Raw genomic sequence first — 23,646 nt, 5'->3', positions numbered from 1 at the left:
GCAATAATTTTGCTGGGTTACCTTCCCATAGACCGAAACTTTGACCAAACTATACTTCAGTGGATGGAATCCATGTATTCGTTCACCATCAAAACTATCGCAATTGTTGCACTTCCCTCTGTTCTACTTCCTCCGTATACAAAAACTTCGTCACTTTTTTTGAAGTCTGCGCACAGCTTTGGAATTGTTCCGTTTTACTTGGAATAACACTCGTGGCATTGTCTACCTGTTTACAAGCTATATACAAAGAAAAAAGCAACTCAGACGAATGGGATTGAGTTTATTCAGAGTCTTAGTCGCTCCTGTCATAGTCACTTGACGACGCTGAATCCGCATCGCCAACAGTCGCTGCTTCCGCTCGCATTTCGTTCAGATTCTTTCCAGCTGCAATGATGATCCGACGCGGGACTTTGGCTACGTATTCTTCATTTCCAGAGCTGTGTACAAATCGGTGTCGACTATATTCAGTCGTTGCAACCCGCGACCTCCATTATGCCGTGAAACGAGTCGCTCTAACACATCCACACGCTTCGCATTTTCTCGGCAGGAGAATTCTCCCAGCATTCTACAACGGCTTTAACGAGGTCCCTGCGATTCCCCTTGGCGACAACGGAGACGTCTGACTGGAGTGGAGAGAGGCGAAGAAAGCCAGGTGGTCGACATTCCGATTCGGAGTCTGCGCTGGTTGCACGACGACTGAAATGTTTCATCTTGCCGTGCGAGCGAAACCGATTTTATGTTCTCACGCTGCGTATGGGGCTGCGCACCGCAAGTACGAGCCTGCATGGCCAGTTTCAGGGCGGCGAGTGCCGCGTGACTCCGTGTTCCAGCCGCTAGCTCCACTTCGTCACCATGTCAGTTTCGAGCAAGTAAGTGTTAGTTTTTTTGTCATTTGGCTGGTGAGTTCCTGTCGGCAACGTCCCCACATGCATGGCTTCCGTGGAGAATCTGTTCGAGATCAACAAAACCTACCTGTGGTTGTCGAGGACAGCCTTTGGCGCGGTTCGTTGAGCAGGTTCTTGCTCAAAAACACAGTTGAAAAAAGTCACGATTTTTTGAGTACGGAGGAAGTATGTTGCTGCGTCCATTTGGAGAAATCCATCATAAACCTCTAACCCAGACTATTTATTTATTTATCTCGCTTATTGTGTTGTTGAGGAGTACATGACGTGTCAGGAGATGTGATGCCGCAAACTAAAAATATTTCAGAAATCATACCCCTGGGGTCCGTTTGGACCCAACAACCCGGAATGAGGGATATTTATGTGAATAATTTGATAACCTTTCTGACGGCTGAATTATTCTTCAGCGTATTTGCAAATTTAGAAATCACATGTACATCTCTTAGTTCTCCCGCTAACGGTGCAATATTGATTGATTGATTTTATTTTACTTCGCAAGTTCAAACGGGTTCCTGGCCCAGTTATATGAAAGCGAAGGATAGAATTTGCCAAAATCCTAATGAGCAACAGCATAGGCAATATTATCATAGAAGTGGAGTACTATGCGAGCGAGAATACTGAGAAGAAAGGAACATGTCAGAACCTGACGAAACACAACCTATTACAGGCAATAGTGAGCAGTTTGAATGACGTTGGTGGTGTTATTTCTCTAACTTAGATTTTCTATAATAGTTCAATTTTGTTTTCAGTGTCCTTTAGTACAACGAAGATTCCTGATGAGTGTTGTACGAAAACTTGTTTGAATCCCTTTCTTTCTCTACACAATTTCTTCACATTTTCATCGTTTTTTTGCACATTGTCTCCACAGTTTTACAATACATGAATACAGTGTACACAAATGTCGATCCAGCTTGTATTACTGATTACGGTTATCAAATTGTTGTCTCCTCACCGTTTGTTCAAATTATTATTAGTATTTCGTGATTCAATCTGGACGCTTAAAAACCTAGGAGAGCATGTCTGAGAATTCCAATGTATGTGTGCAAGTGGATCTGTCCGATTTCGCTCAAACTTTGCGGGTATGTTCCCTTTGGGGTGTAGATCGATTGTGCAAAGCCCTTGAAAAAGTTTCTGAAGGGAACCTTGAAACTTGCATACCCCTCAAAATTGGCCGAAATAGCACACTATTTATGGGTCTATAAACGAGTCACGCCACCGCGTATACGAACAAGTAGCCCTTGGCGGATTATGCCGGCATAATATTTGGCATAATCTTGGGATTTCGTCAAAAAGTTAAACGGATTCCAACGTGTAAGGTCGGCATAATCTTTCGGTTTAGACAAAAATAATATTATTATGCTAATGGCATGGCCGTGTGTGTATGCGTGGTTTCTCAATCCTCTATGTACAGCGTGAATACATAGTAGAACCGAGCATAATTCAGCATAATTCAGCATATTTGTTGGCATAATTGTGGCATAATCAAAAGCATAATTTGACGATTGACCGAGCATAGTCCGCCAATGGCTGCGAACAAGCTACGAACAAAACTTCATCAAGCCAACATTGCCTCCCCTTAGAAGAGTTCCTGGAGCAGTACTGTTAAGCCACGCCAGGATCCCAGAAGACCAGGGCCATCACCCCCTGACGCCACAAATGATCGTCTTGAAAATAGTCAATTTACAACCGCTGCAAAACAGCCAGCTACGTCCTCAAATGGCAAGAACTATACACCGGCAGATAGTAAAAGACCTCTTCTAGCGCTGAGGACATGTCCACCATCTTCTTGAAATAAACCTTTTGGAATTTTTCCACTCGACCATGCTGAAATACGGTCAAAGTCATACCTGCGCAGGAAAGCTCGCCCCTCCGCGATGTCTCCGCAGCAGTTTCTACTCCCAGCTCTGCAGACTAAAGTGTATTGTTGACTCTGACAAGGAAAACCAGCGGTGATCACGTGGTGCGATCGTTGATGCAAAAGTGACTGAAGTCCTGAGCGCAGCTTTTGAATTTTTATGCAAGATGCACGGTTAGATCGCGTGCTTTGTGATCAAGGGCTCCGCACGCCTTATCTCCATACCAAGGAATACCTAAGTGCAAAAGTAACCGAAATCGGGAGATCAATTTGGTCATACTTTTTTTCTTTCTCTGACAAGCTTAGTTAAAACACATGCGTTGAGAGGTCTTATGAGAGACATGTGTTTTCTGCACAACTGAGAGTCACTGATTGAATGTCTGATTTTTTGAATTTTGCTTTTTAGCAATTCATTGCCCTGCCAATCCACCTTCTCCTGTAAACGGTGCTGTGGCAACTGGTGATCGAAAGGCATTCACGACTAGAACATATACCTGCAATACCGGATATCAACTTTCTGGAGCAACAACAACTATTTGTCAAACAACTGGAACATGGTCTGCAACACCACCAACGTGCACCCGTCAGTATCCGTTCTAGAATAATTTTGTCCTTTCTTGCTATTTGCAGCACTCGCTTCCTTCGTCCCCAGGCACTTAGCTTCTAATTACAAAGAGACGATGGAAATATAGCTAAACACAGCGAAAAGAGCATTTTAAAATGCATCATTCACAAAACAACAAGGGCAGTCAACGCTAGTTAGTCGATACTCGGAGTTTCATGCTTTAGCAATGATCGGCCAACAGACACAACTGCAGTGTTCGCCGCACGTTTTCACAGCGATCAACTACAATATATGCAACATAGAACGATGAGGTTCCAGCGCAGGTATGAATTCTTGGCATAATGGCCTGTGGTCTTAGTTTGGGCTAGCACAAGCCACGTTCGCCAAGCGTAGTGTGGCTGTCGATAAAGCATTTCCTTTTGATTTTGAATATCATCAACTTCTAAATCCATTAGCAAAAAGATGTCAAAACACGGTGTAGTCATATGCTGCTTATTTAATGGCTAGTGTAGTTTTAGCGATAAAGAAGACATACGATTCCCGATTTCTTAGGGACACGAATGTCTTACATAATATTATTTGCAAACCTGCTTGCGAAGAAAAAAATGTACTCTGACCTTGGTCTAGCTCCACTAAATTGGTTGCAATAATCTGATTCAGCGTGGAGGTAATGAAAACTGCACTTTTTAAACATTTATATTTTCCTGCTTCCTGAATGGTGCAGGTGTCTTGTGCAGTAGTCAAGGTGCTCCTTCTAATGGAGCTATTGCTAGTGTGTCCTTGGAGGTTTACGGTGCAGCAATTTTTACCTGCAATTCGGGATACAATGTAGTCGGTTCCAGCGCATCAGTATGTCTTCCAGATGGATCTTGGTCGATTTCTCCACCAACGTGTCAGCGCAAGTACATGACTATAGAATCTGATAACCACCGATTTGCTTACCACAGTAAATAAGGGGAGATTAAGTTATGTATACGATGCTCACTTTGGCGTACCTCCGAGTTTCCGAGAATCCAAAGGAATATAATGGACTGAGTATATTTTCAGGGCAATAAGTACATGAGAGGCATGCATAATCATCATTTATGTGTGTTCTGTGAGGGTTTAATTGGGTTATGTATGGAACAATGATACAACTCTCATCCTTTCTTTGCAGGTGTTCAATGTCCATCGATCCTTCCATCACCTCTCTTTGGATCTGTATTGCCAGGAAGTAATGAGGTATTCAATTCCAGACAATTTAAATGTCATCCTGGTTATCAACTTGAAGGTAGTTCTCACACAATTTGTCTTTCAACTGGTTCCTGGTCTCAGCCATCACCTAAGTGCCAACGTAAGGGAATATAATCCCATTCAAATACTTCCCCTCGGTGAACCTCTATAAAGCACCACTCCCATGTCTCCATATAGTGTCTCAATACACAATATCGTGGGGATCAAATACTCGCCAGTCTATTCTGAGTAGGCTTATGTTGTATTTCTCGCCGGCCGAGCGCAGCGAGATTGGCGAGAAATGATTTCTCGCCAATTTTTTTCCATTTGTAAATAGGGCATCTGGTGTGTTCTTTGTTGTCGCTTCTTTTTCTGACTTCTTCAGTAGGCTTTGAGTCTCCCCAGTGTCCCTGCACACCCGTTTTTTCCTCACAACTGCGTCCGTTGGCGCCAGGTTTTTTCGCGGCTGGCTGGGTAACTACCCTTCATTTTGTGTGTTGTCGCTTTTGCTGTCTATGTCTGTGTGTGTGCCAGTATTTGTGGAGCGAGAAAAAATTCATGTTCCAACAACACTTCATTATACCGCTTCCCGAGCTAAAAACAAGACTCGCACGCTCACACAAGAATGTTAAAATGTTTTTCTGCTTCTATTATATGCAGGTGTTTTGTGCAGCGGTCAAGTTGCTCCTCTTAATGGAGCTATAGCAAGTATGTCCTTGGAGATAAATGGTGCAACAATCTTCATTTGCAATTCAGGATACAATGTATCCGGTAGCAGTGCATCTGTTTGTCTCCCAAATGGAACTTGGTCAAGTTCACCACCAATTTGCCAGCGTAAGTCAAGGGCCGAAATTTATTCTGTGAACCTTCCATTCATACGCAGCGCTAGCCGCAATGTATTCACACCAAAGGTCAAAACGAAAGTGCCGTGATTTAAAGTTTCCTTTGTCAATTTCCGAGATGAACACAAAGACATCTGACAGCTGATACAGACGTAAACGCATGTGGATCTATAGTTCGATGTTGTTTTCTCCTTCGATCAATGGTGTTGTTGTTGTTGTTGTTGTTGTTTATTTATTTTACATCGCAAGGCAAACGGGCAGTTCTGCCCAATATTATGGAAGCGATGACAACCAGTAAGAGGAGTCAGAAATGAAGAGAAAAATAAATGAAAATAGAAATACGAAAATGGAAGTAGCAATGAGGGGAGGCAGGGTCAAGACGAGCAGAAAAAATGGATCTCAAATTTACAAGTCGGGTCATCGTAGCATGATTCTATCGAGCCTCATCAGCAGGTTACAAAAGCCATTACATTTAACCGAAGTAAAATACGCGCAGCATGCGTTTGAATTCACGGACAGATACTATGGACTTCATACAGTCGGGCAGGCCATTCCAGAGTCGGCAGCTGGCTAGAAGCGGTCGGCATGCGCCAGAAGCACTGTGGGCCAGGGGGAGGGGAAGGTTGCGTCCCAATTGACCTCGAGTGGTCATGCCTGTCGGCGGGCCTTGCAATACAATTCGGGACGACAACAGCTCACTGACGATTCCAGAACGGATTCTAAATGTCAGGAGTCGGAGCTTGCATTCTCCTCGTTCCAGCACTGAGCAGACACCCAGCCTGGTGTACAGGGGAAGAGTGTGGGCCAATGGGTGCTCATCGGCCACGCAACGGATACAACGTTTATCCAGTTTGGCTACTGTGTTCCGCTGCTCAGCGGACAGTCCTGGGAGAAACGCATTCGACGCATATAGAATATCCGGTATGACAAGGGCAGAGTAATACAGCATCGCCTGCCTCACTGTTAGGCAGTGCCGGATCTGGCGGAGGATCCGCAGCTTCATAGCCGTGCGTCGGACGATAGAGGTGACTTGCGGTGACCAGCGAAGATTTTCGTCCAGAGTGACTCCGAGGTAGCGAGCCGTACTGGTCTGGGCAAGAGGCGTGCCAGTGCAAGTAATGTGGAGGTCGAGGTGTGCCTGCCGTCCAGCTTTGATTGCAAGCACTTGCGTCTTTCCGGTGTTGAGGATAAGCCCTTTGGCATCGAGTAGCCTGGCGACAGCCGACACTGCTGCGGAAAGGGTGATGTTGATGGCGTGAGCGCTAGCGTGGCTCAGGTACAGCATGATGTCGTCCGCGAACATTAGTGTACGCACCGGGTCAGCTACTGATGCGACACATCTCGTGTAGATCGCGAATAATATCGGACCAAGCACGCTTCCCTGGGGGACACCGCACGTGCAAGCTGTTTCCTCTGAGCGTGTACCGTTGGCAGTGACCACACACTGGCGTCGTGAGCTGAGGTAGTCCGCAAACCAGTCCAGTGCCGTAGAGGAGACACCAAGTTCGAAGAGATCCTGGAGCAAGGTCTGATGTTGGACCTTGTCGAAAGCTTTGCTCATATCAATGAGCACCACGCCGGTATGCAGGTGCTGGTCTGCGGCTTCGTAAAATTGATCTACAGCCAACAAGACTGCGTCCTCTGTGGAGTGGTGGGCTCGGTAAGCGAATTGCTCTTTGTTGAATGCATCTTTCTTCTTGCTTCACAGGTATTAAATGTCCAACGAGTGTGTCTTCACCTTCGTTTGGAACTGTAACCACAGGCATAAATGATGTGTTCAGTTCCAGAAAGTATATCTGCAACGCTGGTTATCAATTGCAAGGTACCTCACATACCATCTGTCTCTCAACTGGCGCATGGTCTGGTCCACCACCTACATGCAAACGTAAGGGAAAAAGAACCAAACCAGCTTCGCCTTCAATTGGTGTATTTTATTTTATTTATTTATTCAACATCTCCTGGCCCGTCCGAAGACTGCCAATAAACATGAGAGGTCAGGTGATAGCCAACCACGGCAAGCTAAAAGGGAGAAAAAGAAAGATGCTGTCAGAGAGGGAAAGGAGATAGGGAGAGAAAAAGAAAGGGAGGCACATTAGTAATACATGGGATCACTTCGGATGAGACAGTGTGGAAAGCTGGACTTTGAATTTCCTGATATCCTGGCATGTCTTAATGCTAGTAGGCAGGTTAGACCAAAGGGAGTATGCTGAGAAGAAAGGGGATTTCAAAAACAGAGAGGAACTAGCTCGGGGCAGTGATAAGGCATTGCGTGTTGGTCTAGTGGTAACGAACCAGTTGTACTTGGCAATATGTTTCGGGACTTGGGCTAGGAAGATTTTTTGCACAAGGATACAAAGATGCTGCTGATGTCGGGCAAGAAGAGGGTGCGTGGAAGCAAGTTTATAAAGACAAAGGGAGGCAAATGTTTGGTCTTTTCGAAACAGAATTTTCAGAAGCAAGCGTTGATGTACTTCCAGTCTGTGGTATTACCGTAAAAGTCCGTAAATAAGTACGTATTTACTTTCGAATTTAGTGACCACACCCGTACTAACTTTCGGGCAGGTACTGACTTTCGGGCACGAACGAACTTTCAGACCTGACTTGTGTGTAGTGGAGAAGTCGTTTTCATGTTGATGTACATGCTACACGCTGCATGTGCGCATCGTACTGGTACTTATTTCGGGCAGTATGTTTATCGGGCTTGACTTGACTTCAACAGACAGAGCCTAAAGAATGAAGGGGGTATTTCTTTCGGGCAGGTACTTATTTACGGACTTTTACGGTATGGTCCTTTTGGGAAAATGCGTCAGGTCCTTCGCCAACGTCACGGGCTTTGGCCAAATGTTTGAGTTCTCCCCCCCCCCCCAACGATGCCTCAAATTCACAACCCGTTGTGGCAGTGGGCGCAGAAAATTATTTTATATTTACAAAGACCACTTAAATGCTATGAAATGTAGCTAAGAGAAGCACGCCCGCTGAGATAAGGGACGAGGACGAGGGTTCGTAAGGGTCGCTGGGCCCCTGGACCTTATCAATGCGTTCCGACTTCCCAAAGCCGGACATTCCATAGGCGAGTATCCGAGGTATAACACACCGAAATGTGCTTAGTAGGCATTCACTGGTTTGAGGGAAAGCTGAAAACGGGAAGAAATTGACTGTCACCACCAGGACTCGAACCAGGGATCTTGAAGCCAGCGAGATCCCTAACCACTGAGCTATGGTGCAGCTGTCATTCCAGCAGGGAGTGTTCAACATTTCCTTCAGACTTTATAACTCGCGCTTCCTTTGAATCCGCACTGGCGGGTGTTATGCAGCGGTCAATGTAGGTCAAAGTAAGAATCGGGCGATTTTTTAAAAATATGTTTCTGCTTCCGTACATTGCAGGTGTTTCTTGCAGCAGTCAAGTTGCTCCTATGAACGGTTCGATTGCTACAGCGTCTTTGGAGATTAATGGTGCAACAACCTTCAGCTGTTACTCAGGATACAATGTAGTAGGAAGCAGTGCGTCTGTTTGCCTTCCAAATGGAACTTGGTCCAAATCACCACCAATTTGCCAACGTAAGTCCATGGACTCGGGTGGAGAGCCAAGGATAAATTTTAGTAAAGAAAAAAGGAACAAGAAACTACAAATTACCCCTCTTCATATTATTTCTTTTTTCTGTAACTCAGCAAGCGCGTACGGAGGTGGGTTTTCCGTTGCCCGGAACCCCATCCCGAAATGTACCAAACGAACAACTTGTTTGCCTTTTGGGCATATTTGGGTACGGCGAACGATCGATCTGGCAAGAATGCAAAACTTCAACAGATCGTAACCCAGTCAAATTTCCCTCAAATCCAGCGATCCAAATATCTAGGTTGACTAGAAAACTCTCAGCTGTCGCTGCGAGCAATGCCGTTTGAGATAAATCGTTCGTAAGTTGACCCTCGATCTCGCAATTTCCAAAGCGCGCATGTGCGTCTCGAGTATCGAGAATTTGAAACTTTTCGCCCTGATGACTAGCTCAAATTTGCAGGAGCTTCACTTCTGATATTTTCAAGAGTACACAACGAAAAATTGAAACTCTGCGATCAAAACGAAATCGCTGCAGCAGGACGCGTTTGGGCCTTTGACCCAGTTCGGGGCATTTTTTTCGCACCATCGCTGCACTCTACCGCTATAGCATATAGCGCTGGATATGTATAAATTATACATGGCTGTACTGTTTCCTGGCATTCATGGTCGACCTCATTCTCTCCCGGGTACATTTCCACTTCCAAGAAGCCCAAGATAATGAAGATTGAGTGAAAAAATGCATAATTTTGAAAACTTCCTAGGGCTCTTCTTCCTAGGGCAATTCGGTTGGAAACCCCCCTAGCGGGGACTCTGCGTACGCGCAGCCTTCCAACTTCCAACTTGGAAGGCAGCCTTCCAACTTGGAAGGTTATAAGTTCAACGTATAACCTTCCAAGTTGGAAGGCTCTTGGTGAGCGTATCCAAGATGTGCTAGAGCTGTTAGGCAGTTAGTTGTAGACCGTCACTACCATCGGTCAGTGTCATTCAATGGTATCGGATGAGCTGATTGTTTATTGCCTGGTGGCGTTAGTGGATATTATAGCATCACTTGGTTCTTTTATCTTTACTGTAAGTCTAAGGCTTCCTAATTCTACAAACCATCCCCTGCATGTCCAGCGCACAACATATGAGCCACAGAAAAGTACGTTTCAAATTATATTTCTCAGTTTCCCAGATCAACATGGTATCCAGCAAACAAATGATACAAGCTCGATAGAAGTAAAGGCATGTCCCTTTGATAGCTTACAATTGTTTTCTACTTCCAAAAATGGCATCAAGTGCATCTTTTCTTCTTCTTATACAGGTATAAAATGCCCAACGACCGTTGCCTCGCCTAATTACGGAAACGTCACCACCGGCCCAAATGATGTGTTCAGTTCCAGAAAGTATATCTGCAACGCGGGTTATCAGTTGCAAGGTAGCTCACACACCATATGTCTCTCAACCGGCGTATGGTCCGGTCCAACACCTACATGCAAACGTAAGAGAAAAAAAGAAAGAAACCATCTTCACTGGTTTTATAGAAAGACGCCCTGGGAAGGCGCAACCAAGAGGAGCACCTTTCAACGTTTATTACATAAACTTGAGCCTCCCAAGTTGGGTTGTCTGTTGCTTTGCGTCGTCGAGTCATAGTAAGGCCGGTAAGTCCACTAGTCTGACAAGTTTCGTCATCCAGTAACTTTCGGCATTCTTTGTTGCCGTGATGCGTAGCTCGTGCTCTTCTTGGTTGCGCTTTCTTTCCCCTCTTGGACCTTTCCAAGCCTGAGCCTTCCAAGTTGGAACGTTGCTGTTTTGCGCCTAGCATAAGTGTTGGAGCTAGGTGTCAGGTCGCCGAATGTCTCAGTACATCTTTTCAGTTTTGTGCCATTGTAACGCAGTCGCTGACTGTATAAGATCTTAATGTCTGTATGCCTCCTTTGCACCATGGCTGGAAGCTCGGCCTATTTAGCTCGTAGCTGTACTGATGACGCCTTTATGGCCGAAACAGCTTGCTGTCTTCAGCATTGGGTAAGATCTGGATACGCTTGTGGACAGTTAGTCATACTTGTAACATTTTGTCCTTCTCCTTTTCACCATGATTCACCATCACCATCCGAGTTAAATAAAGTAATAATGTGTATTGTGAATATTGTGTCCTTTGAGCAGTGTATTGTGTCGTTCTAGCCGTTTGTTACAGTTCGCTGTATAAATTCAACTACGCAGGTCCGTCTTATGCAGTAACATCTCTCACACTCTACAATTAGGTTTTCGCACACGTTGTATTTCTCGCCGGCCGAGCGCAAGGAGATAGGCGAGAAATGATTTCTAGCGAAATATTTTCAGTTGCAAATATGGCATCTGGTGTGTTCTTTATTGTCGTTTCTTTTCCTGGCTTCATTAGTCAGTTTTGAGTCTCACCAGTGTCTATGCACTCCCACCTTTCATATCTGTGAATATTATCATTACTTTTTTATTACTTTTTGCCGTGATGTGCTTGCCATGCCTATAATTATGATGCCTAATCCCCATTGGGGATATGCATCATGTTTTTTTCCCTCATGACTGCGTCCGTCGGCGCGAGGGGTTTTCCCCAGCTGGCTCAGTCCAGAAAAATTAATCTGACGGTCCCAACTGGTTCTGCATCATGGCCTATTTCTGCTATCCACTGGCACGCCTATTCTATCTAAGACACTCTGTTCTCAGTCCTTGCTTCCATACCTCACTTTTTATCCGGTTCACATCTGGCTGCGGCCAACTACCCTTCACTTTGTGCAGTGTCGCTATTTCTCTCGATGTGTGCCAGTCAAGCGAGAATAACATATCTTTCACAACGTTCTCGCATTCTGCGATAATACAATCCCCATACAATCCGTGTTGACATTGATATTTTTGTAATTTCCAATCAGGACATTGTAGCATAGTTCACCACATAATTACAATAGTCGGTATGTTCTCTAATTATTGGATGTAATTTCACTGGTGACTATCGAGGAGAAATGCTTATGAATTGTTCTCGCATACTCTATTTCGACTATCGTGGCATTATGTTGGCACCACTTCTGATATTCATAGCCCTGTTGAATCTTTAGGTGCGAAACGTTTGTTGGCTTCCATGCTTTGCAGGTGTTTTGTGTAGCAGTCAAGTTGCTCCTATAAATGGTTCGATTGATACTGCATCTGTGGAGATTAATGGTGCAACAACTTTCACCTGCTATTCAGGATACTATGTAGTCGGCAGCAGCGCGTCTGTTTGTCTTCCAAATGGAACTTGGTCAAACGCACCACCAATTTGCAAACGTAAGTCTGTGGATTACTAATTCTGCATGACATCCACTACATATCCAGCGTACATATACATGATAGTAGACACAGAAAGGAAAGTTTCCGGCGTATTTCCCTGGCTCCCAAAGCAAGAGGACAACCATCAGACAACTGATACGTTTCCAATATGGGTAAAGGCATGCTGGTTGATAGTTAACGATTGCTTTCTGTTTCCAACAATGGCATCAAGTGAATATGTCCAATTTTCCTATACAGGTACGCAAGACATAGAGCACCATGCATCATTCATTACAATTAATAGTTTCATGCCCATGCAAGTAAGTAAGATAGCTCTATTTGAATGAATATTGAGCACTCTACCGAGCCGTATGACTCTCATTTGTTGTCCTATACAGGTATAATATGTCCAACGACTGTTCCCACGCCTACTTATGGAGCCGTCACCACAGGCACTGATGATGTATTCAGTTCCAGAAAGTATAAATGCAACCATGGTTATCAGTTGCAAGGTAGCTCACATGCCATCTGTCTCTCAACTGGCTCATGGTCTAGTCCAGCACCTATATGCAAACGTAAGGGAAAATTGAACAGATCCAAATTTGCGTCGTTTTACTGCTGTACAAGTACTTGAATTGTGATAATAATAATTATGTCAGCACGTATTCTGTCCCATTCTAGTAATCTGCAACGTCAGCTGCCTTGATTGCAGTGTTCCGCGATCTACAGTTATGTTTCTTAAAAACCATTCATATCCTTGGCATTCTTTAGAAGTAGAAACGACCACCAACACCTGAAATAGGTTGATTCCCAGGCGCCGGCCGTCCTCAAACGATGGAATCTACACGTGAACAACTCCGAGTCTGAGGATAACACCCTAGTACAAAATTAAGGCAGGAATAAAGCTGTAGGTCCGTTGGAAAATTGAGTTCACTCTTTGGAGTTGCATAATATGCCGCGGGGAAACGTCAGCTAATGTTTGCAATTGCACCTTTCCGATCACTGGACGACGTGTGGTCCAAAAAGTTGACCAACAGCGACTGAGTTTGTACAATGCATTTATAGTCCCAGTTCCTAGGTTCAGTAGAGGTGCTAGGGGACTAACACAAGCTAAACTCTCGAAGACGGACTCGTATCAACGTTTTCAACCCGGCTATCATCAACATGCGATAACACAAGCTCCTATCTAACGCCACGCTGTACCAGCGATGTAACGGTGACCAACTACGACTGCGTTTGTACAATGCATTCATAGTCCCAGTTCTTATGTTTAATAGCGGTACTAGGGGACTAACACAAGCTGAACTCTCGAAGACGGACTTGTGTCAACGTTTTCAACCGGCAATCATCAACATGCGATAACACAAGCTGCTATCTAACGTCAGCTGTACCAGCGATGGTACACCCAGAAAAAGAACGGCATGATCCAGCGCCTGCGCCAGAGACTCTTTGGTCATGTACTCATCCTCCCAAGTGACATTCCCGCGAATTAAAGAATTTGAATTGGCACAATATTCCCTCTCCGAAACAATATATCTGAAACAATGACAACTAGCTGTCTACAGATTTGAGTATCTGAAACATTATTTACAAGCCATTCCCGGTTGTTGTTGGCTGCTTCGCATTCTTGTTCAATAATTATTGGTTTGTAACTGATCTTTCTTCGCTATGTTCCGCACTGTACACATTCTTCATAATTATTTGATATGCGCCTTCTCTGTCACTCTCTCTCTCTCTCTCTCTCTCTCTCTCTCTCTTCCGTGCTCTCCCTCTCTCTCTCTCCCTCTGTCTCTGTCTCTCTCTGTCTCTCTCTCTCTCTCTCTCTCTCTCTCTCTCTCTCTCTCTCTCTCTCTCTCTCTCTCTCCCTCTCTCTATCCCTCTGCCTGTGTCTCTGTCTCTCTCCCTCTCTCTCTCTTTCTTTCTTTCTCTCTCTCTCTCTCTCTCCCTCTCTCTCTCTCTCTCTCTCTCTCTCTCTCTCTCTCTCTCTCTCTCTCTCTCCCTCTGTCTCTCTCTCTATCTCTCGCCCTGTCCATGGACAGACTTTGTGACTGGTTACATTAGGCGTGTCGCTGTTACTCTTTTCTGCCTTTTTCAGGTGTTGTATGCAGCCATCAAAATCCTCCTCCTAATGGTGCTATTGCTAGTGTGTCCTTAGAGATAAGTGGCGCAACAATTTTCACCTGCAGTTCCGGGTACAAACTTCTCGGTAGCAGTGCATCAGTTTGCCTTCCAAATGGAACTTGGTCAAACACGCCTCCAACATGCGAGTGTAAGGCTAGGTATCAATAATTCTGTTGCCACACCCTACGTATCAGGAATGCAGTAAAGGGCGTTCCGGTGGTGTGTATAAGCGCCCCCCCCCCCTCCCCACACACACACACACTAGGCCTATGCGGATAATGTCGGCAGAAAAATCGGCAGAATTCGGGACTTTTTCTGGTAAGTTCCATGCATGTTTGGTATGTGGATAAAGAAATGGAGCAGAATTCGAGGAATTGCCCGCCATAAGGTTTGTATGGTTCTGCCAATTTCACTGCTTTTCGAGCAGAATCTGCTACCTTTTCGAACATTATCCGCCAATGCCTACCCCGCACACACATAGGCACACCCCCCTCCCCCCCCCCCACACACACACACAGAAATATACACACACCTATTACTAGACGGCAGGCGTACAGAACAGGCAAATGGTTTGATAATAATCATTACGGAACGAATAAAACTATACGTGCACTCATGTCACAACGATAGCGACGAATAAAGTATTCCACATCGTTTTCTTGCCACAATTATTAATGGAATTCCTGACTACAGGGAATGATGAAACTACATTAGGATTTATACACTTGGAGTGAAAAGTCACGAGGATACAAGAAGAGTAAGAAAAGATAGCACAAACTTCGGAAAAATTTGCACTGGCACTAAACACTATCCAAGTCAGAAATGATAGGGAATTCAGGAAGTGCCGTGTGACAATGTACATACATGTGCAAGTGTGTGTGTGTGAGTGTGAATATACTGGAAGAGTGTAAGCGCGGTCACATTTTATTTTTGTTTAACAAGATTTGAATCATGAATGCGAATGTAGAACTTTCAACTGCTTGAAACTATTTGCAGAACGAATACCACTGAACCAAGAATCATCAAAACCTTTTTGATAAGTAAAACGAATTTATATTCAGAACAATTGAAACTCAGAGTTGTGACAAAGCTTCCAGTCTCTCTCTCGTGTACAAGGCTCTGCCCTACATGGGTATTGAGCACCTTTCGGACAATGAAGCACACCACTTGACTATTGAGATCAATTGTGCACACTGCAGAGTTCGATCTTTCTTCATAGTATAATTAGTATTATAGTATAATTATTAATGTCCAACTACACCACGGGGGTGAATACTTCGCGTGAGTCCGGATGTCCATTAACGATCAATCATTGCTAAGACAAGTTAAAATCCAAATGCCTCGTGTTTTGTATACTGTATGTATCTCTGGTTGCTGTATTTCAAGCAACATCAACGCAATGTCCTGCCAATCCACCTCCTCCATTTAATGGTATCGTATCTCCTGGCGGGCGAAATGCTTTCACGACAAGAACATACTCGTGCAATACCGGATATCAACTTTCTGGCGCAACAACAACTATTTGTCAAACAACAGGAGCATGGTCTGGAACACCACCAACATGCAGACGTCAGTAAACTATTCTATACTTTTTCTGTGCATACTTCTTTCACCATGCTATCCGAACGACTGAAGAGTATTAATAATTGACATGTGACATTAGACATTCTTTGTTGCCCGGAGACAAAGCTCGTGGACATCTTCGTTGCGCTCCACCTCCACTCATTGGAGCGCTCGGCAAATGGGCCTTCCAAGTCGGGACGTTGTTGGTTTGCCTTTTGTAGATGTGTTGAAGCTAGATAGCAGATCACTGAGTGCCTTAGTACCCCTTTCATGCTGTGTCTATTATAACACTTTTACAGTGTGTTGTCGTTGAAGTTGTTCTACCTCCTGTTTTTGTCTTCAGGTGTGGTATGTAGCAGTCAACATGCTCCTTCTAATGGGGCTATTGTTAGTATGTCCTTGGAGATTTATGGCGCGACAATTTTCACCTGCAACTCGGGATACACTTTAGTCGGTAGTAGCGCATCTGTTTGCCTTCGTAATGGAGCTTGGTCGACTTCACCGCCAATTTGCCAGCGTAAGTGTCTGACCAGATTCCCTGCCTTCTGTGTTCTTGCTTTTCAGAGAGCTCTAGTATGAAAACTATGTGATGTGTAAGATGCCTCAGACCTTACACCTAAAACAAAATATGAGCCGCGCCAAGCTAAAAAGTGGCTTAGCGTTTTGCCAACAAATCGAGAAAATCACCAAAACGTCACAGACGGCAAAATTCTACTCGAGCGCAGTCGCGAAAATATTCACTTTCGAGCATCCTTTCAAATTCAAGTAAATAGTTTGCAAGTGGAGAAGAAGGAAGAGGCCTTTTATTTTTGAGCAACACTTCTTCAGTGTTCCCTCTTTCATCGTTGAGTGGATTTCTCGGCGCTGCCAGAGATCGTAGTGGAGCGTTCTGGAGAATGCGGAGGCGAGCTGGATGACACTCTGTCTCCGTGTGCGCCCAACCCTAGTTGACGAGGAAAACTCGCTCATTCATAGTGGCTATGGTTCTCATCGTGGCCATGACTAGTCTAGAGCGTCTGGTATACCTATGTGGAGACGTCTACAAGCCGTCCGGCCATCACTCCGACAAGCTCCCTAGTGAGTTGGATCTTGCTGCGATGTTTCACTTTGTTTCGGGGACCTTCAAATGTTCATGACGTGGCGTACTGTACTCCAAAAATTCCTCATTTCAAGGACAATAGCGCGACACGACGAAACGATGCATTGACTCTACCTGCTAGCATATCGTCCTTTGGTGCTTATACCACTACCTACACCAGGGAAGGAGAATGATATGGACTAGGACGGACAAAGAATCAGTGCCGCCTTTTAGCGATGTGGAGTCAGTTGGACCTACGTGCAAGGGACCAATGGAGCTCGATCTCTGGCACAACATTTCGAGCTACAGGGAAGGATAAATTCATGTTGGCGTAGGTGATTGGAGAGAGGATGACGGACTGCCTTGGTAAGATGCGACGTTTCCCAGCCCAGCGAAAAATATAGTCACAGACTCACAAAATCATTGAAGGATATGAAAATTCGTGTTGCGTGATGAAATGACATGAGATGAATAGATCAATTATTTCTTCTTTCTTGGATCTTCTAATCAGAACACAAGTGCTCGTTCCTCTTGTATTGCTTCCACACCTGCTAAGCTCTGTCTCTACTTGGTGTCCCATGTTTTCTGGAGTAGGTCTTCATAATTATTATCTTAGTTTCATTGATACAAGGCATTCTGTGACATGTGCAGGCAATGTATGCTTATTTATGGCAAATTTCCTTGATGGAAGTTGGATAGGTAGGCATCGCTTTGGCATGAAAAAAGAAATTTCCAAAAATTATGCCTAAGCCACCTTTTTGCTTGGCTCGGCTCATATAATATTTTTTCCGCATGTGTTGTAAAAAAGCACGTCAAATAACAGCAATACTGATTTTTGCCCGTGATTGTATCATGTGCTAACGTTGAATTCTTCCATCCAATATTCCGAGTAATTTTGGATCTTTTGATCGCCGGGAACCGGCGTTCTTTGAGTAGCAATACTACATAAATCTGATAGTCTCCCAACGCAAATTCAAGTGTACATCAGAAACAGATTGGTCTATAGTGACTTTGGTCTGCTGATACGAACAATGGCACACATTGAGCATCTCTTTCTCTGCAGGTATACAATGCCCAATGACTGTTCCTGCACCAACTGATGGAAATGTTACGTCAGGAACAAATGACGTATTCATCTCAAGACAATACACCTGTAATGATGGATATAAACTGCAAGGAAGCTCCCATACTATTTGTCTTTCAACTGGTGCGTGGTCCGGTCCAACTCCTACCTGCAAACGTAAGGGCTTGAAATCGAGGCAGTTTGACTGAAACCCGTGTTCTCCATGTCGTGTCTGAGCTTACATGACCATGAATTTAGAACACGCATAGTGCTCAGCTTGCTGTATTCGGACATAGATGTCTGACATGGTGGGTGGCTGCGTGGAATCGACAGGAATTCGAGCAGTGTGCCCAACTTGTGATACGATAGATAATGCGTTAGAGGGTGAGGAGCAGGTAGCCATTGCTTGTAGAATCAAACACGTGGTTACACGGCATAGCTGGTTCCACAAGATCCAGGTCCACACGAGGAACATTAGCTTTGTTCATTGCCATCGAAGTAAAACATTTCAACCGTCCCTTTGTTTGAAATTATTCGGAAGGGGTTTCTCTGATTGTCTTGTCAGTGTGATCTTCAACACACATCTACATCCGCCAATATTCTTCGCAACTGAGACTTTCAGCTCGTCCTTGTCTTGGTTGCGCTGACCTTCCCCTCCTTTGTTATTCCCGACTTAGAACCTTCCAGCCTGGAAGGCTGTTAGACTGCGCATCCAAGATATGCTAGACCTGATTGCCAGTGATGCGGAGACCGTCAGTACATGTACTGTTGTTCCTTATCGTGCAATGCTATCTGGTAAGCTGGATGTAAAGTAACTGGTGGTGTTAGTGGACTATTCGGGGTAAATCTCCCAACCATGAAGAAATGACGTTTTGCAAGTTTCAGCCGACGCCCATTTTGGTGTCTCTTCGCCGATGTCTGCAGTTGAACAATGTAGTGTGGAGGCAAGGAACAAAAACATCCAATAACCTGGCCTGCCAGTTCTACTCTTCATGGTGTAAATATTGTTTTCAATGTAATCGTGATATTTTTTCTTCAGGAATAACATGTTCAGAATCATTAGTCAATCCCACTAATGGACATGTGACGGCACCAGCTAACACAGTATTTAGTGTGTCAACATACTCTTGCATGCCAGGTTATGAGTTGGTCGGGCACGCAAATACCATTTGCCTGACATCTGGTCAGTGGTCTGGACAAGTACCAACATGTAGCAGTAAGTTTCGTAATGTTGTCCAAGTTTATTTAGAAATACATTGGTCTCCATCGATACTAAATAGTTGAGTGAAAGCGTGCGTAGTTCTATCACTTAATTTCTCGAGATCATAGGGAGAGTAACCGAGACGCTACGAGTATTAACTCGTATCCGTACCATATTTGCCAACATCCGCTTTGAACCCGCTGGTTTCATTCCTTCCAGAGTTTCTGTAACATGACACGAATTTTATGTCTGATTTCTACAGTACGTATTATTTTGTGATAACCCTTCCTCTTCTCAATCTATGATGTTATAATTTGGCAGATATACTCTCAGTAAGCAATGAACGGAGACCCCCTCGACTTAGGCCTCGGCCTTTGGGGAATCCATAAAATAAATAAATAAACATAAATAAACTCTCCCCTCGACAATACATATCCCTCCGAGTGCTTTACTAACCAAGATCTGAGGGGAAACCCTCGTCGTTGCCCAGCTTCATATTTTCCATTATATTGCCGGGATGTAGGGAGTCGTAATCGACTCGTTGCTGCATTCGGAACACGGTGTGCGAGTTATAATGAGGATATGGAGTTCGATGTCAAAATGATGATGTGTATTCCCGAACGTGAATAGTTTGTAGAGTACATCGCCATAGCTTAGCTGTTTGTGATACATGAATAATAAAATGGGGAATGATAATACAGAGCACGCAGAAGGAGAGCAAATTATTACGCTACGACATCGAAATCTAAAAGGAATGGGAGAAACGACGTCTAGGATCATTACCGTCGCGGGGAATGTCCTCATTTTCTAATGTAACAAAAATCATATAGAATGTTATTTGTAAAAAAAGGGTAGAAACACATTAGAACGAGTTATGCAGTAACTATCCATGACTGTAACAAGATGATTAAGAGTTAGAAAGGGCGATATTAGGGCACAAAACTGACCGGCTACTGAGAAATTTAGTGACCCGAGACCTAGCTCGAACACATCTCCAGTGAGCAAACCAACAGACTCCCATTTTAGAAGTTTCATGGTTACGTAGAACCGAAGAGTCCCATGTGTTTCTTCTTTTTGACAATCTTCACTGTCTCAGTATCCGATAATGTTAATTTTTCCTTACTACAGCTCCATTCATCGTTCATTTCACTTAGCGTCAAAAATGTGAACTGCGATACCTCTCAATCCCAACCAGAGATTGAGTTGAACAATGGGAAAAATATATTTAATTTTTAAGTGTACATTCATCGCACAGCCCCGTGACAGTTGGAGCCAGCACCACAGTGCGCTAACTGCGACGGTGGATGTCATTGAAGTGTTATAGGCACGCTGGCAGCAATAGAAAGTCGTAGGGTATGAAAAATATTGAGAAATACTTTGCAGGCACAATGGTTCACAAGGTCTTTATTTACTTCCTTCGATCATGATGGTTCCTTGCATACATTTTCCCAAACAGAAATAGCATGTTCATCAACCCCAACTGCTCCTACAAATGGGAGTCTGTCACCTGGAGGAAATGATTTTCTGACAGTTCGCACGTATTCCTGCAATCCTGGATTTCAGCTGATTGGCGATAGCACTACCATGTGCCAGGCAAATAGACAATGGTCCGATGCTACAACAACCTGCAAGGGTATGTATAAGCTCCTTGCATCCATCACTTGTCATTAACGGCCATTTAGTTTTGTTGTTAGGAATGCGTACTACCTAACTTGTCGTATACGTTTCTTCACATTAATATATTTCAAGATCTGGAATATGCTTCCTAGCATGTCAGAGTTACGTATTCCATGTTGACTCTGTTTGAATTGATCAGGTCCCACGGTGGAATGAAAAATGTGAACTACATTCACAACCTATCGCCGTTATTTTTTCCAATGTGCACTGCAGCTATTACCTGCAATGCTCTTCCTAGCATTGCAAATGGCAATATTTGGCCAAGCCAGTCACCGCTTGTACCAGGCAGTGTTGCCTTTGTGGACTGTGATAAAGGCTACGCACTGCAAGGGAACACAATAACTTGTCTCCCTTCACGGAATTGGACAATTGCACCGACATGTGCACGTAAGAGTTTATACTGTTTTAGGAACTTTTAACACATACTATGGCCAAAGGTAAACAAACCAACCGTTGTTGTGGTTCCTCTAATTGTTGTCTCTTACCCATCCCCTACCACGCTCATATTCTTCGTCCATCTCAATTTCCTAGCTATGTCCTTATAGAAGACGTTATAATTTCAGTGAAAATTGTGTACCCCGGGGAGTGAATAAAGGTACTTCGTGTTCGAGGCCTTTCTTATCAAATGTTCTCTTCTGGAGTCCTGAGCCACACCGATACAATTCTGTTGAAACGAAAATGAGCATAAAAGTATCGCTAGTAATTAGCACCTAATTTACATAGGGGATACGCATTGAGAAAGTGCACTAGGCACTCACCTGAGTCTTGAGCCTTCAGTATTCAATGTGCTCATTATAGTATTCGTTACCCTCAAAAGTATCATTCACTCTCCAAATTCTTTTCAGGAATAAGGTGCTTGTCCCCGCTCGCTCCTCCGATAAATGGCAATGTCTCCAGTGGTAATGCTGTGTTCTTCAGCACGCGAGAGTACTCGTGCAGTCCTGGCTATGAAATTTACGGTGCAAAGTCTACTGTATGTCAATCCGATGGCAACTGGTCAGTCTCGTCTCCCACATGCAAAGGTATGTTGCTCCACTATGCCTTCACCGGCAAGTGCATATTTGTTTAGACACCCGAGAAATTGAAATCTCTTTTTAAGCCACTAAAATCCCCTTGCTGAGCATATCATTACTGAAAAGATACGATGAATCAAAGAGTCGCAATTGAAACAATAATATTACAATTCCAGTATACGCGACGACAGTTGCTTTATTTGACATTTTCCATCATTCCCTGCATTAACCCATGATGAAAAGGGAACGATAACGTTCGGTTACTAAATAGGCTTACTTGACTGTGTGGATTGCGTCGGTGCTGACACCTTTTCTTCGAAATTGGGTAGGCCTCCAATTTTTTCCTCACAGTTATTGCTGTTTGTTGTTTCATTTACTTTAAGTGATGTAATTCGCTGGGACAAAGCAGCACATCTTCAATTAATCACGCTTAATCAAAGTCCACAGGGATCCTTTTCATTCTTCAAATACATAAGAAGATACAATAAACATGATTGTGATTTTCCAGTTCGCATTATTATGTCCATTCATATGCACTCATGTGCTCTTCCAACTTCATCGTATGACCAAGACTGTAACGCCGTCACATTCATTTTGCGTTTACTGTACCTTACCAGAGATCAAATGCGACAACCTTCCGTCTACTCCAACCAATGGTTTCCTGGCTGGACAACAGAACTGTCTGGGCTCTACACGTGTGTTGGGCTGTGATGAGGGATATATACTTCATGGATCTGACCGAGTAATTGTGTGTCAAGCAGACAAAACCTGGTCAACGACTAGTGCCACTTGCGTTCGTAAGTCTAGTATTGATTGATTGACCGAATCATGATGACTACTTCTAGACGTATCCAGTAGAAATTTCACAGATTCAGATTTCTGAACTTTACATTTGGACAGCATTTGCATAAACTGCACAGTACAAATAGAACAATTCAAACGGCGCTGTGGCACATCCTTTGCACATTTAGTCCTCAGACATTGCAAGTTTGCAATTTCCTCAACCTAATGAATACTACTGTCTCGTTATTTTCCTCCACTATTCCAAGCACTACAACCAAGCAATTATAGTATGTAGCTGACGTGATCATACTGTGAGAGTATAAGTATGGCTGACCTTTTATAACAAGGTCGACTTCTGGTGCAGGTGATTTTCACGCCTTCTTTTCTTGACGTTGATTCGTTCTGACTTAAACGTTCATCCTTCATAGTATAACTCTGCCATGAATGTTGTTGTCGCTTCACAGTTCAGCCATGCCCTAAGCCACCCAATATCACTAATGCCGTTGTCAGGGCTAACCTGACGTGACCCTACGTATACGGTGACAGCGTGTTCGTACATTGCAACACTGGACATAGTGGCAGTGGCCACATCAGCTGTACATCTACCGGAAAATGGAGTCAGATCATGTGCTCTGGTAAGGGGTTGTTTTGCTGTGTTTATACTCTCCCAATACCTGATTTATTTAGGGCGCGTTCGAATTGTCACTCTTTGACTTTTCGAGGAGCTTCGTTTTTCTGAAGAGGTGGCCTTATTGGCCTCTTCAGAAAAACGAAGCTCCTCGAAACTCCTCGAAACTCTTCGAAACTCATCCGATGGGAAGGTGGATTAGTTTCGAAGAGTTTGGAATAGCTACGTCAAGTAGTATGTGGAGATGGTCGATCTGATCGGACGTCATCATCGCAATGGCAATTCCACTGAAAAACTCTAAAATGATAGAAACTGTTCTAATGGGACACTTC

General features: G+C 44.1%; 1 protein-coding gene across 1 annotated transcript in view; it reads left to right on the top strand.

Moving 5' to 3' along the window:
• Positions 1–6,907: 6,907 nt before the first annotated feature.
• LOC135820174 (P-selectin-like) overlaps positions 6,908–23,646 on the top strand; it is a 29,090-nt gene continuing 12,351 nt past the window's right edge. Inside the window, exons 1-9 of the mRNA XM_065333487.1 lie at positions 6,908–6,956; positions 7,085–7,198; positions 12,032–12,205; positions 12,586–12,762; positions 14,283–14,456; positions 15,695–15,877; positions 16,215–16,388; positions 21,736–21,912; positions 22,521–22,700. Of these exons, the coding sequence (XP_065189559.1) occupies positions 6,908–6,956; positions 7,085–7,198; positions 12,032–12,205; positions 12,586–12,762; positions 14,283–14,456; positions 15,695–15,877; positions 16,215–16,388; positions 21,736–21,912; positions 22,521–22,700 (1,402 nt within the window). The remainder of the gene's footprint in view (positions 6,957–7,084; positions 7,199–12,031; positions 12,206–12,585; positions 12,763–14,282; positions 14,457–15,694; positions 15,878–16,214; positions 16,389–21,735; positions 21,913–22,520; positions 22,701–23,646) is intronic.

The sequence above is a fragment of the Sycon ciliatum genome, chromosome 6, assembly GCF_964019385.1.
Source record: "Sycon ciliatum chromosome 6, ocSycCili1.1, whole genome shotgun sequence".
NCBI classification, from domain to species: domain Eukaryota; kingdom Metazoa; phylum Porifera; class Calcarea; order Leucosolenida; family Sycettidae; genus Sycon; species Sycon ciliatum.
The sequence above is the reverse complement of the archived record's forward strand: the minus strand, read 5'-3'. Positions and strand labels throughout refer to the sequence as shown.